Raw genomic sequence first — 15461 nt, 5'->3', positions numbered from 1 at the left:
CGGGGAGGCTGGTACGGGAATTGAACCCGGGCTGCTGCCATTCTTCTGCATTACACGCCAGCTAATTAGCCCACTGTGCTAAACAAGCCCCAGCTTGTAAGGTTTTCCAGCACAATTGGCTCAATGGATGGCACTCTTACAGAAGGTGGGTCAGTCATGGTAGGGGGTGGGGGGAGGGGGGGGTGGGGTGCTTGTGGGATTTTGAGGGTCCTGGGTTTGAAGCCCTAACAAATTGTTGGTCTCCTTCTCCAATTCCTTCCAGATTAAAGAATGTTTGCTGGTGTGAATCCCGCAGAGGCTGCCCTCGCATTGCTGGTGACAGCCGAGGCAGGCAGATGCCAGAGAAGGTGACAGCAGCGACTGCGCAGACCGGAGGCGGTACCCCATGTGAAGGGGGCTGCCCATCAGACCGAGGAGGAACCAGAGGAGGAGGCCAGCGACGGCCCAAGGTGTACAGGCGTCATTGGTCTTTTGATGAGATGACGGACAACCTGTGCCGCAGTAGACTCTGCTGCAACAGAGAGTCAGTGCGGCACATGTGCCACTGCTTCGTGGACTTGGCACCCCGTGGAGGAGGACACCCACTCCCGTTGGCAGTGAAGGTCACCACAGCCCTGATCTTTTATGCAACCTGCTCATTCTAGGGCTCGAGCGGGGACCTGTGCAGCATTTCTCAAGCCACAGCCCACAGGTGCATCCGGTGTATACCCGGGCATCTAACTACATCACCTTTGAGGTGGACCAAGCTCACCAAGATGCTTGGGCTGCAAGATTCTCCGCCATTGCCGGGATGCTTCAGATCCAGGGGGCAATAGATGACATGCATGTCATCTTGCACGCACCGGGTATCCGGGAGTGCCCTTTATTAACAGGAAGGGGTTCCACTCTCTGAATGTTCAGATTGTGTGCTAACCAGGGGACTTGCATGACAGCTACATCCTTGGGCACTTGGAGACCCCCGCTGTCTTTGAGGACCATCCCAGATGATAGGTTGGCTATTGGAGGCGAAGTGGTTCCCACTGAGGTCCTGGCTGATGAAGCCGGTGCGGAGGACTGAGACTGAGAAGGACACCTGATGTAATGAGGCCCATGATGCCAGGCAGCCTGCTGCTTTCACCCCTCTTGGCCTTTGATACCCTTGGCGGATGTCCTCTGGGAGGCCTGGAGCGGGATTGCCCTTGCTGACCTACTGGTGTCACTGGCATTGCTGTGCCACCGTGTTCTGCCTGCTGCCCTTGAGATGTGCTGGTGTCAGGAGGGGTGGATTCTGGAGAACTGAAGGCCGCCGTCATCTCCTTGGTGGAAGGCCTTGGGGTGGCCTCCACCGCTTCCTCCTACTTGATGGTGCCCATTGGGCCCTGGGGTTCACCATGGGATGAAGGGGTAGCTGGAGTGAGGGTCAGAAGCCTCTGAGTCATCTGGCTTTGCCAGTCCTGGCAGCTTCCCATTGTCTGCACCATGGTCAGTGATGGTCTTCTCTGACTGCTCTGGAGTGCCTCGGCAATGTCCATCTGTGTCTGGGACACGTCCCTCAGCGACTGCGACATAATGTCGTCATAGATTGAGCCAAGCCTTGGACACCACCCCTCAAAATACAGAAGTCGTGCTCCAGGTTTTCCACTGTGGTTGCCACCCAAGCAGTGTTGGTCTCGGTGCCACGGATGGTCGGCAACACCTCCTGTGACCAAAGCCTTTGGGACTACTGCAATCGGCTATGCAGTTGCTGGAATGTACCTGACATCTCCTCCTGAATCTCACGTGTCCTGTCATCTGCATCAGCTCTGGGAGAATCTTGTCCAGAGGCTCGACACCTGAATGTCACCCACCGAGGTGCATGTCTCTGCGTTGGTGGAATGTGGTGGTGATAGCTGTGACACCTCGCCAGTGGTCCCACCAGAGCTCTACTCTGAGATGGTCTCTTGGCAGGAGGGGGAACGACTCCAGATGGCCCAACCTCGTCAGATGTAGATCTGCAAGACAATGGACATGTGGTCAGTGAGAGGGAAGAATCATTTTGTCTGACATGAACCACTCACTTCATCTGGGTGAAGGGGCAGTGGATCCTCACGTCTTGCGCAGGCCGTCTTCGCTGTCGATGACTGCTCTCTCCTCGGTCAACCCTGTGATCTCCACGGCCCGTTCCTCATAGGAGATTAGGACTTGGATCTCTGAGACTCTGCCCCCCCATCTTGGCCCTTTCCTGTTTATTTTGGGCTATCTTCTCCTGCAGGAACAAAAAGTGGGCATTGTGAGCTGCACACTTAATGGGTCGGGGGGTTCTGTAGCAGGTGGCATGTGAAGCCACTAAACCTGGACATGAAGAGGTGCTGGTGTGTGTCAAGGGTGCTGATAAATGAGCATGAATATCGGTGAGGAGAGGATGAGATGTCAGCCAGTGATTTGGGGGGGTGGAGGTTGGGGAATTTGAGGGGTGGCAGACGGAACTGATGCCAGGAGAGAAGTGGTAACTTACCCTTGCAATTTGGTGGAAGCTGTTGGTTTTCCGACATTGGATGGCAGCCCTCCTGGTTATGCTGCCTGCACTGACGGCCGCTGCCACCGATTCCCAAGCAACATTGCTGATCCTGCTGCTGGGCCTCCGATGCCCTTGGGGGAACAGGATGTCCCGTTTTGGTTTGACCCGCCAAGAAGCCTGGTGTGCTGCCATACTTGTGTGTTTACTGGGAGTGAGTGGTGAGGGTGTGTTTAAAAGCAGCTCCCTTTTGTTCGTGGCGAGACACAGAGTCACAAGTCTGGCAAATCTGTTAGTGAGACAGCCAGTAATGGCGAGAATCTCATTGGGGGCTCATTTCTGGCACTAAGTACTGTTGAATACAAGCTCGCCAACGTGGCCATCGAGGAACACCCTACCAAACACACCCAAAATTACCCTTACAAATGTTTCTGTTGAATGGTGCCCTCTGTCTCTCTCAGACGCTGCTTAAAATCTACTTCTTTAACCAAACCATTGGTCATATGCCTTAATATCACCTTTTGTGGTTTGGGGTCATGTTTTGTTTGATAACGTTCCTTTGATGAGTCTTGGCACATTTGACTACATTTAAGGAGAGATGCAAGTTGTTTGTTACTGTTCCTTTGTAATGTGTTAATTCCCATCTACCCAACGTAATGTGCTTCCTAATGTAGTGTAATTTGCAAACTTGGAAATACATTGCTTGTTCCTTTATCTGTGCCACTCATTTAAATGATGATAAAATTGGGACTTGTCAGCTTATTCTTTGCCTTCTACCTCCCAAACAATTAACAACACCAGTTGCCTCCAATTCCTTATGCTCCCATTTTTGCTAATATTCACTTGGGGGAACCTCAGAATTCTATTTAAGGTATCATTCATAGATATCCTAAGAAGAGCAAATAATAATAATAATCGCTTATTGTCACAAGTAGGCTTCAATGAAGTTACTGTGAAAAGCCCCTAGTCACCACATTCTGGCGCCTGTTCGGGAAGGCCGGTACGGGAATTGAACCCGTGCTGGCATTGTTCTGCATTGCAAGCCAGCTATTTAGCCTACTGTGCTAAACCAATACTGTAAATACTCGGGCGGCAACTGTTAAGACAAAAACAGTTAATCTTTTAGGCTGAATATCTGATGATGTAAAATATTATGAACTTTACATGATATAGAAAATTACTGGTGTATACAATGGGTATCATGGAATTACAGATGAACAATATAATAAATTACGATTCAAAAATATAAGTAAAACAAAATCAGAGACAAACAGTTTCTGCAAAAGTGCCTGTGAGCTGCACTTGTGAAATATCTCAGTTCTAAGGTGGAAAAATTAGCATGAACACTAGCTACATATGGAAGCAAAACAAAACATATCTAAAAGGATATTTTAAATCTTTCTAAATGAAACCGATAAACTTCAAGAAGGAATATCAAAGAAACACTTAAACTTTTAGCTGAATAGGAGAATTTTATGGTACAGAATAGAAAACCATTCAGTACATTGTCATAGCTGGTGTAATCCAAAGCTGATGCACTTCTTGCTATCCACCTGTAACCGTACATCTTCCTGTGTTTCAAATATTTATTTTGAATATTTATAAAAGATGCAATATCTCTGCCACAATAACCTCATTGTGATAAACCATTTAAGTCCTTTAATGTCAATCTTATTCAATTACCTCTTGTCAATGACTCCCCAACCAGTGAGACACCCTACTAGAGCTCTACATAATTTTAAACCCTCTGAGATTTTGTTTTGCTTTCTTTGTCCTCATGTGAATAGTTCCAATATTTTGAGATAGAACAAAGAACAAAGAAAAGTACAGCACAGGAACAGGCCCTTCGGCCTTCCAAACCTGCGCCGACCATGCTGCCCGTCTAAACTAAAATCTTCTACACTTCTGAGGTCCGTATCCCTCTATTCCCATCCTATTCATGTATTTGTCAAGATGCCCCTTAAAAGGCACTATCGTCCCTGCTTCCACCACCTCCTTCGGTAGCGAGTTCCAGGTACCCCCTACCTTCTATGTAAAAAAACTTGCCTCGTACATTTCCTCTAAACTTTGCCCCTCGCACCTTAAACCAATGCCCCCTGGTAATTGATCCCTCCACCTTGGGGGAAAAAGTCTCTGATCATCCACTCTGCCAATGCCCCTCATAATTTGATAGATCTCTCTATTGCTATAGTTTCCCAACTTTGACATCACGTTATGTCTACCCTATGTGCTTTCTATGGATCAAGTGTTCTTTTTATAATGCTTGCCCAAATCTACACACACTATTCTAAATTGTGACTCAACAAAAGCTTTTTACAAATGTATCATTACTTCTTAGAATCATAGAATTTAAAGTGCAGAAGGAGACCATTCAGCCCATTGAGTCTGTCAGCCCTTGGAAAGAGCACCCTATTTAAGCCCATGCCTCCACCCTATCCCCATAACCCAGTAACCCTACCTAAACTTTTGGACACTAAGGGGCAATTTAGCATGGCCAATCCACCTAACCTGCACTTCTTTGGACTGTTAGAGGAAACCGGAACACCCGGAGGAAACCCACGCAAAAACTGGGAGAAAGTTCAAACTCCACACAGACAGTCACCCGAGGCGGGAATTGAACCGGGGTCCCAGGAGCTGTGAGGCAGCAGTGCTAACCAATGTGCCACCATGCCATCTTGATAGACAAGTCTCCAGAACCTGATGGTTTTCTTCCCATGGTGTTAAAAGAAACAGGTGAAGGAATTACAGCTGCTTCAGTCTTCAGATTCCGGGTGTGTGCCTCTGTACTGGAATCGTAGATGGTACAGTAAAGGTTCACTAAATTGGTCAATGTGATGAGGGTGCTGTCCTTTTGAGAGGCTGAGTAAATTGGACCTAAATTTTCTGGAATTTAGAAGAACGAGTGGAGATCTTGTTGAAAGTACAAGATTCTGCAGGAATTTGACCGGGTGGGCACTGAGAGATTGTTTCTGCTGGTCAATGAATCTAAAACATGGGATACAGTCTCAGGAAAAGGGGATGACCATTTAGGACTGAGATGAGGAGAAATTGCTTCATTGAAAGTATTGTAAATCTTTTAAATTCTCTATCCCAGATACTCCATCATTGAATATATTTAAGGCTGGGATAGAACCATTTTTCTTTTGGGTATCTCGGAATCAAAGGATATGGGGAGTGGCCAGGAAAGTTGAGTTGAAACCCATGATCTTATTGAATGGTGGAGCAGGCTCGACAGGCCATAGTGGTTGACTTCTTCTATTTCTTTTTTTAAAAATATATATTATTCAAAATCTTTGGCCAACCATAACAGTACATTGTGTATCTTTTACACAGTAATATAACAATATAAATAACAATGGCCAGTTTGTTAAACAAGAAATAAATAATATATAAACAACATCCAAATTAAAAAACAAAACTAAATGGCAACTGCCTTGTCCCAAATAAATACTCTCCAAAAATACAATTCAGCAGTCCAGTATACAATTACCTATAAGAACAACCTATACATATTATACTTATACACTAACATCCCTGAGAGTCCTTCTGGTTCCTTCCCCCCCCCCCCCAGGTTGCTGCTGCTGTCTTCTTCTTTTCCATTCCCTCTATCTTTCTGTGAGGTATTCGACGAACGGTTGCCACCGCCTGGTGAACCCTTGAGCCGATCCCCTTAGGACGAACTTAATCCGTTCCAACTTTATAAACCCTGCCATGTCATTTATCCAGGTCTCCACACCCGGGGACTTGGCTTCCTTCCACATCAACAGTATCCTGCGCCGGGCTACTAGGGACGCAAAGGCCAAAACATCAGCCTCTTTCGCCTCCTGCACTCCCGGCTCTTCTGCAACCCCGAATATAGCCAAACCCCAGCTTGGTTCGACCTGGACCCCCACCACCTTCGAAAGCACCTTTGTCACCCCCACCCAAAACCCCTGTAGTGCCGGACATGACCAGAACATGTGGGTGTGATTCGCTGGGCTTCTCGAGCATCTCGCACACTTATCCTCTACTCCAAAAAATTTACTGAGCCGTGCTCCAGTCATATGCGCCCTGTGTAACACCTTAAATTGTATCAGGCTGGCACACGAGGACGATGAGTTTACCCTACTTAGGGCATCAGCCCACAGCCCCTCCTCAATCTCCTCCCCCAGCTCTTCTTCCCATTTCCCTTTCAGCTCATCTACCATAATCTCCCCCTCGTCCCTCATTTCCCTATATATGTCTGATACCTTACCGTCCCCCACCCATGTCTTTGAGATCACTCTGTCCTGCACCTCCTGCGTTGGGAGCTGCGGGAATTCCCTCACCTGTTGCCTCGCAAAAGCCCTCAGTTGCATATACCGGAATGCATTCCCTTGGGGCAACCCATATTTTTTGGTCAGTGCTCCCAGACTTGCAAACGTCCCATCTACAAACAGATCTCTCAATTGCGTTACTCCTGCTCTTTGCCATGTTCCAAATCCCCCATCCATTCTCCCCGGAGCAAACCTATGATTATTTCTTATCGGGGACCGCACCGAGGCTCCCATCATTCCCCTATGCCGTCTCCACTGCCCCCAAATTTTCAGAGTAGCCACCACCACCGGGCTTGTGGTGTATTTCTTCGGTGAGAACGGCAACGGCGCCGTCACCATAGCTTGTAGACTAGTCCCCCTGCAGGACGCCCTCTCCAATCTCTTCCACGCCGCTCCCTCCTCTTCTCCCATCCACTTACATACCATTGAGATATTGGCGGCCCAGTAGTACTCACTTAGGCTCGGTAGCGCCAGCCCCCCCCTATCCCTACTACGCTGCAAAAATCCCTTCCTCACTCTCGGGGTCTTCCCGGCCCACACAAAACTCATGATACTCTTCTCAATCCTTTTGAAAAAAGCCTTCGTGATCACCACCGGGAGGCACTGAAACACAAAAAGGAATCTCGGGAGGACCACCATTTTAACCGCCTGCACCCTCCCTGCCAGTGACAGGGATACCATGTCCCATCTCTTGAAGTCCTCCTTCATCTGTTCCACCAACCGCGTTAAATTTAACCTATGCAATGTCCCCCAATTCTTGGTTATCTGGATCCCCAAGTAGCGAAAGTCCCTTGTTACCTTCCTCAGCGGTAAGTCCTCTATTTCTCTGCTCTGCTCCCCAGGATGCACCACAAACAACTCACTTTTCCCCATGTTCAGTTTATATCCTGAAAATTCTCCAAACTCCCCAAGTATCCGCATTATCTCTGGCATCCCCTCCGCCGGGTCCGCCACATACAACAACAAATCGTCCGCATACAGAGATACCCGGTGTTCTTCTCCTCCCCTGAGTACTCCCCTCCACTTCCTGGAACCCCTCAATGCTATTGCCAGGGGCTCAATCGCCAGTGCAAACAATAATGGGGACAGAGGACATCCCTGCCTCGTCCCTCTATGGAGCCGAAAATACGCAGACCCCCGTCCATTCGTGACCACGCTCGCCATCGGGGCCCTATACAGCAGCTGTACCCATCTAATATACTCATCTCCTCAACACCTCCCACAAATAATCCCACTCCACTCTATCAAATGCTTTCTCGGCATCCATCGCCACCACTATCTCCGCTTCCCCCTCTGGTGGGGGCATCATCATTACCCCTAGCAGCCTCCGTATATTCGGATTCAGCTGTCTCCCCTTCACAAACCCAGTTTGGTCCTCATGGACCACCTCCGGGACACAATCCTCTATCCTCATTGCCATTACCTTGGCCAGAATCTTAGCGTCTACGTTCAGGAGGGAAATAGGCCTATAGGACCCGCATTGCAGCGGGTCTTTTTCCTTCTTTAGGAGAAGTGATATCGTTGCCTCTGACATAGTCGGGGGCAGCTGTCCCCTTTCCCTCGCCTCATTAAAGGTTCTCATCAGTAGCGGGGCGAGCAAGTCCACATATTTCCTATAAAATTCAACTGGGAATCCATCCGGTCCCGGGGCCTTCACCGCCTGCATGCACCTAATTCCTTTCACTACTTCCTCCATTTCGATCTGTGCTCCCAGTCCCACCCTCTCCTGCTCCTCCACCTTAGGAAATTCCAGCTGGTCCAGAAAACACATCATTCTCTCCTTCCCATCCGGGGGCTGAGCTTCATATAATCTTTCATAGAATGCCTTGAACACTCCATTCACTCTCTCCGCTCCCCGCTCCATCTCTCCCTCCTCATCCCTCACTCCCCCTATTTCCCTCGCTGCTCCCCTTTTCCTCAATTGGTGGGCCAGCAACCTGCTCGCCTTCTCCCCATATTCGTACTGTACACCCTGTGCCTTCCTCCACTGTGCCTCTGCAGTACCCGTTGTCAGCAAATCAAATTCTACGTGTAGCCTTTGCCTTTCCCTGTACAGTCCCTCCTCCGGTGCCTCCGCATATTGCCTGTCCACCCTCAGAAGTTCTTGCAGCAACTGCTCCCGTACCCTACTCTCCTGCTTTCCTTTATGTGCCCTGATTGATATCAGCTCCCCTCTAACCACTGCCTTCAGCGCCTCCCAGACCACTCCCACCTGGACCTCCCCATTATCATTGAGTTCCAAGTACTTTTCAATACACCCCCTCACCCTTAGACACACCCCCTCATCCGCCATTAGTCCCATGTCCATTCTCCAGGGTGGACGCCGTTCTTTTTCCTCCCCTATCTCCAAGTCTACCCAGTGTGGAGCGTGATCCGAAATAGCTATAGCTGTATACTCCGTCCCCCTCACCTTCGGGATCAACGCCCTTCCCAACACAAAAAAGTCTATTCGCGAATAAACTTTGTGGACATAGGAGAAAAACGAAAACTCCTTGCTCCTAGGTCTGCTAAATCTCCACGGGTCTACTCCTCCCATCTGCTCCATAAAGTCTTTAAGCACCTTGGCTGCTGCCGACCTCCTTCCAGTCCTGGACCTCGATCTGTCCAGCCCTGGTTCCAGCACCGTGTTAAAATCTCCACCCATTACCAACTTCCCCACCTCTAGGTCCGGGATACGTCCTAACATTCGCCTCATAAAGTTGGCATCATCCCAGTTCGGGGCATATACGTTCACTAAGACCACCGCCTCCCCCTGTAATTTGCCACTCACCATCACGTATCTGCCCCCACTATCCGCCACTATGGTCTTTGCCTCAAACATTACCCGCTTCCCCACTAGTATAGCCACCCCCCTGTTTTTCGCATCCTTTGCGTAGTCTAACCTGGTCTATCAGTTTCAAATGCGTCTCCTGTAACATAACCACACCTGCCTTAAGTTTCTTAAGGTGTGCGAGTACCCGTGCCCTCTTTATCGGCCCGTTCAGCCCTCTCACATTCCACGTGATCAGCCGGGCTGGGGGGCTCTTTTACCCCCCCCCCCCCCTGTCGATTAGCCATCCCCTTTTATCCAGCTCCTCACCCGGTTCCCACGCAGCTGTGTCCCCCCCCAGGCGGTGCCCTCCCGCCCCGCCCACCCCACCCCATACCAGCTCCCTCTTCTCCCCAGCAGCAGCAACCCAGTAAACCCCCCCCCCCCTCTAGATCCCCCACTAGCGTAGTTACACCCCCCATGTTGCTCCCAGAAGTCAACAAACTGGCCGGCCTCGGCTTCCCCCCGTGACCTCGGCTCGCACCGTGCGACGCCCCCTCCTTCCTGCTTCCCTATTCCCGCCATAATTATCATAGCGCGGGAACAAAGCCCGCGCTTCCCTTTTGGCCCCGCCCCCAATGGCCAACGCCCCCAGCTCCTCCACCTCCCTTCCTCCCTCCCCCACAACCTGTGGAAGAGAGAAAAGTTACCGGGTCGCAGGATTAACAACATAAAAATCATCTCTTCCCCCCCTTTTTCCCCCCTCTTCGCCCCCCATATTCGCCCCACCACTTTGTCTCAAACGTTCTTTTTTAATAACTCGCTTATTCCAATTTCTCTTCAACAATAAATGTCCACGCCTCATCCGCCGTTTCAAAGTAGTGGTGCTTCCCTTGATATGTGACCCACAGTCTTGCCGGCTGCAGCATTCCAAATTTAATCTTTTTATGAAGCACCGCCTTGGCCCGATTAAAGCTCGCCCTCCTTCTCGCCACCTCCGCACTCCAGTCTTGATATACGCGGATCACCGCGTTCTCCCACCTACTGCTCCGAGTTTTCTTTGCCCATCTGAGGACCATCTCTCTGTCCTTAAAACGGAGGAATCTCACCACTATGGCTCTGGGAATTTCTCCTGCTCTCGGTCCTCGCGCCATCACTCGGTATGCTCCCTCCACCTCCAACGGACCCGTCGGGGCCTCCGCTCCCATTAACGAGTGCAGCATCGTGCTCTCATATGCCCCGACGTCCGCCCCTTCTGCACCTTCAGGAAGACCAAGAACACTTAAATTCTTCCTCCTCGCATTATTCTCCAGCACCTCCAGCCTTTCCACACATCGTTTATGGTGTGCCTCGTGCATCTCCGTCTTCACCACCAGGCCCTGTATATCGTCCTCGTTCTCGGCAGCCTTTGCCTTCACAACCCGAAGCTCCCGCTCCTGGGTCTTTTGCTCATCTTTTAGCCCTTCAATCACCTGTAATATCGTATTTTTAACTTCTTCCACGCAGCGCTTCAAGAACTCGTGTTGTTCAGGGCCCCATATTAAACTGCCACCTTCCGACGCCATCTTGGTTTTTGCTTGCCTTCCTTGCCGCTGCTCTAAAGGATCCACCGCAATCCGGCCACTTTCCTCTCCTTTTTCCATCCGTATCCAGGGGGGGGATTCCCTTCTGGTTTACCGCACAGTGCTTTTAGCCGTTAAAATTGCCGTTGGGGCTCTTATTAAGAGCCCAAAAGTCCATTCCACCGGGAGCTGCCGAAACGTGCGACTTAGCTGGTCATCGCCGCACCCGGAAGTCACTTCTTCTATTTCTTGTGTTTTATGTCATTGCATTATATGAAAGGAGGCAGAGAAAAAACAGGTAATTATAGACCTGTCAGTTTAACATCAATTCTAGGAAGTTAGTGGTGTCAAGGAATAATTTTAACCGACAGAATGTTTCAGTTGAGCGGGATGTTGAAAATCCTGAATGCAAACCCAATCCATACATAGCAGGGACAGGCGACCAAATCGTTCCCAAGTTGCAGGTCAGTCACTTAATCACTGATTTAAATTCGACTCTAGCCAGCCATGTTCCCTCGCCTCAGGAAATCCAGCATAGAAAGAGTAGCAAGGACTGCCAGTTTCAGCAAATCTGTTTCTTTCCAGCTGTGACTATGAACAACAAAGAGCAGAAGTGATCCCTCCACTGTCTCTTCCCCACCAAACATAATCTACAAGTCATTCCCACAATGGCCGCACCCTTGTGGTGAGATCTATCCCTGCAGCTGTTCTCCCATGTACCTCCATAGCCACAATCTCTCACAGACCTGGTCTTCACCCACGACTTTCTGATCCCTCCCTCTCTCTGCATACCCCATCTGGAACTTCAGATGTGTTCCTTCCGATCTTCTCCGTCAATCTCTGATATCTGCCCAATCTGACGTCCCCACCTCCCTTCTGGACTTCTGCCATTTACCCGATCTGCTCCCCAGCTAGCCTTTCTGATCTCCTTCCCAACCCAGCCATTAAACTCTGTCCTCCCTCATGCAACCATCCTCTGATCTCTGATGTTTGAACCCTTTCTCCAGCAGTCCTTCCAACCTCCAAGAACGTAGAGGAAGGAATGTGTTACTGCTCAAAATTCAGAATCAGCAGGTATTATGAAAAATAAATCTATTATACAACAATCACACATGAGCTTTGCATGGATTGAACCTTATCTTCCAAAATAATACTTGCTAAACAATTCCTGTTTCCATTTGTGCCAAAATGTTTAACGTGATAAACCACTACAATAATTAATTTTTGCTCATGGATAGTCTACTTTTATTAGATAGTTTTTGCAGTTATTATGATTCTGAACTTGACCCCAACAGTGGCCAAGATACTGGACTGAAACCGCAATATTTTATTTAAATTTTGTAAGACTGAAGAAAGGATACCTCGCTTCAGGAGTGATTTCATGCAATATATGGATATATTAAAGCAAACTTTTATTACTAACACAGTATTAAAATATCTTGCAATTACCCCCTTAAACAATGCTAATCAACAGTGACACAATGACCCTTAACTACTATCTTTACTTCACTCAAATAACAGAATCATCTCTGATCTCAGTCCACTTGTAAATACAGTTAGCACACCCAGGCATACTTCTTAAGAGATGTTCTTTGAGACTGTTTTAAGAGATGGACCTGAATCCTGTTGGAGCAATGCAGGATCTCTAGCTGAAGTCTTCAGAAACTGTCTTCACAATTTGACTTGCAGGAACCAACTGAAATGCGTGCTTTTCTGCAAAATGCCTGGTACTCTATCTCATCCCATTAGTTCCAACATCTTACCAAGATGAAACAATGGGCGGGATTTGCCAGCCACATTGCGCTCGAGCGAGATCGCAGGTAGATGCCGGGAGAGGCCTCTCGCGGGCTACCCGGCAGCCTTTATTTTTTTAAATATAAATTTAGAGTACTCAATTTTTTTTTCCCAATTAAGAGGCAATTTACCATGGCCAATCCACCTAACCTGCACATCTTTGGGTTGTGGGGGAGAATGTGCAAACTCCACACAGACAGTAACCCAGGGCTAGGATTTTAACCCGGATCCTCAGCGCCGTAGTCCCAGTGCAAACCACTGCGCCACGTGCTGCCCTCCCGGCAGACTTTTTGACTCGCGGAATATATCCAAGTCCCGCGAGGCATCAGAATCCCACACAAAAGGGGCATGGTTAAACGGAGTACCCCTACGTAAGTTTTAAACCTACATAGGCAGATCTACTGGCCTCCTGGGACCTACCATCCTCCCCAGTGTGGACCAGGTGGAATGGCACCCTGGGGTCTCGAAGGCCATTGGAGGCCCTTGGGTGGCCAGGGATAGTGCAAGATGGCCACCTGGCCTTTCCCCTGGAACGCAGGCACCTTGGCACTGTCACCCAGGCACTGCTCAAAGTAACTGGGTGGCACTGCTCAGCTGGCAGGAGCACTGCCAGGGTGGCAGTGCAAGGGTGGCACTCCCAAGCTTCCTGGCCCGAGGGAGGCCATGCCCATGAAAGAAGAGTTGGAGAGGTGCTGCAGGGCAATTAGGTATGGGCCTCTGGGAGGTGGGAGGAGTGATGAATGGGAGTCCTTGTGAGGGGAGGGGCCCTCGGGTGTCCTTACTCTGGGGGGGGGGGGGGGGGAATGCCCATGTGTGGAGGTGACATTTCCCATGAATAGGGCATGTGGAGGACTCACAAGCTCGCTTAGAGATCTGGGCACCCTTTCAAAATGGCAGCCTGATCTGAGTTCAGCTCCCCAGTGCTGAAAAAAATTCTAGGTCCCCAAAAAGTAACTGTCGTATGACAGCAGTGGGGAACACGCTGGCATAGCCAGCAGGAAACTCCCTGCAAAACCCGCCACAAATGAACTTGGAAATGTATCTGTTAAATTCCGCCCAAAGTCTCCAATGAAGTACTCCACGGGGACTCTCTTAATCCAAACAAGAATCCATTAGCCCAACCCTATATGATGCCTTAATTACACCTCTCGCTCCTAAAAAACTAGTTGTCTTGCAAACTAGGTTTTTCAAAAACACTACTGTAGCAGTCATACAAACACTAACCCAGGCTTTTAACCTTTATTTACTGCACCAAATACCATGGGCAGCATGGTAGCATTGTGGATAACACAATTGCTTCACAGCTCCAGGGTCCCAGGTTCGATTCCGGCTTGTGTCACTGTCTGTGCGGAGTCTGCACATCCTCCCCGTGTGTGCGTGGGTTTCCTCCGGGTGCTCTGGTTTCCTCCCACAGTCCAAAGATGTGTAGATTAGGTGGATTGGCCGTGATAAATTGCCCTTATTGTCCAAAAGTGTTGGGTGGGGTTACTGGGTTATGGGGATAGGGTGGAGGTGTTGACCTTGGGTAGGGTGCTGTTTCCAAGAGCCGGTGCAGACTCGATTGGCCGAATGGCCTCCTTCACTGTAAATTCTATGAATACAATATATCTAAAATCCCTCCGTCGTTCACACTGTTAACTTAGTAAACATCTGTTCCAAGACTTGAAATGATAGTGCAAAATAACTGAATAAGTAAATGTTAATTGTTTACAAATTCACCGTAAAAAGTAATTTCTTTCCTTGGCAGGTGTTCTACCTGAATGTTTGACAGACGGAGAGGACAAGATCAGTGAATTGGAGCAACAGGAACTTAGGATATTGAGAGAGGTGTTAAAGTGAGTAATTGTGTTAAATTATGTCTGCCCGTAGTATACTGCTCATCATTTATTAAAATTACTAATTTAATTAAGGTAAAGCATTGATATAATGCAGTTATCAGACATCAGTATTGTAGAGAAAAAGAGGCATGCTGTTGAAGCTTTTCACCTTTCATCAGGACTGATACAAAAATGCTAAATTTCAAAGGGAGCAACAATTTATACGGCTTGAGAAAAGATGCTGATTGGTTGGCAAGTCAACTGGTTTGGTTGAGGGATTGCCAAAGAGAACGCATCGAGGAATGATTGTCCCCCACGCTTTAGTTTAATTAAAAAAAGACAATGTTCCTTTTGTCTGTCGAGGATGGTTCCTTGCGTGTGAATATATGTAGCTTTTAGTGAGACCAAATTATAAACTTAAACCAATCTATAGATTGCTAAAGATAAAGGATAATACATTAACACATTGGTCTGAATAAAACCCAGCAATGAAGGAACAACCAATTGACAAAACCATTCTCTAACTCACATAGTGTGATAAATAAGGTTGCTGCTGCTGCTCACCAGCCTTATTTAAAAAAAAATTTAGAGTACCCAATTATTTTTTTCCAAATAAGGGGCAATTTAGCATGTCCAATTCACCTAACCAGCAGATCTTTGGGTTGTGGGGGTGAAACCCACGCAGACACGGGGCGAATGTGCAAACTCCACACGGACAGTGACCCAGAGCTGAGATTCGAACCCAATCCTCAGCGCCATAGTCCCAGTGCT

At 48.6% G+C, this 15461-nt stretch overlaps 1 protein-coding gene across 4 annotated transcripts in view; it reads left to right on the top strand.

Moving 5' to 3' along the window:
* cfap36 (cilia and flagella associated protein 36) overlaps positions 1-15461 on the top strand; it is a 218362-nt gene that overhangs the window by 40098 nt on the left and 162803 nt on the right. For all 4 annotated transcript variants that reach the window (XM_072507826.1, XM_072507827.1, XM_072507829.1 and 1 more), the window contains exon 5: positions 14621-14708. In XM_072507826.1, the coding sequence (XP_072363927.1) occupies positions 14621-14708 (88 nt within the window). The remainder of the gene's footprint in view (positions 1-14620; positions 14709-15461) is intronic.

Source organism: Scyliorhinus torazame, chromosome 1 (genome assembly GCF_047496885.1).
Source record: "Scyliorhinus torazame isolate Kashiwa2021f chromosome 1, sScyTor2.1, whole genome shotgun sequence".
Taxonomy (NCBI): domain Eukaryota; kingdom Metazoa; phylum Chordata; class Chondrichthyes; order Carcharhiniformes; family Scyliorhinidae; genus Scyliorhinus; species Scyliorhinus torazame.
Note: the sequence above shows the minus strand (reverse complement) of the source record. Positions and strands in the feature narration are given on the sequence as shown.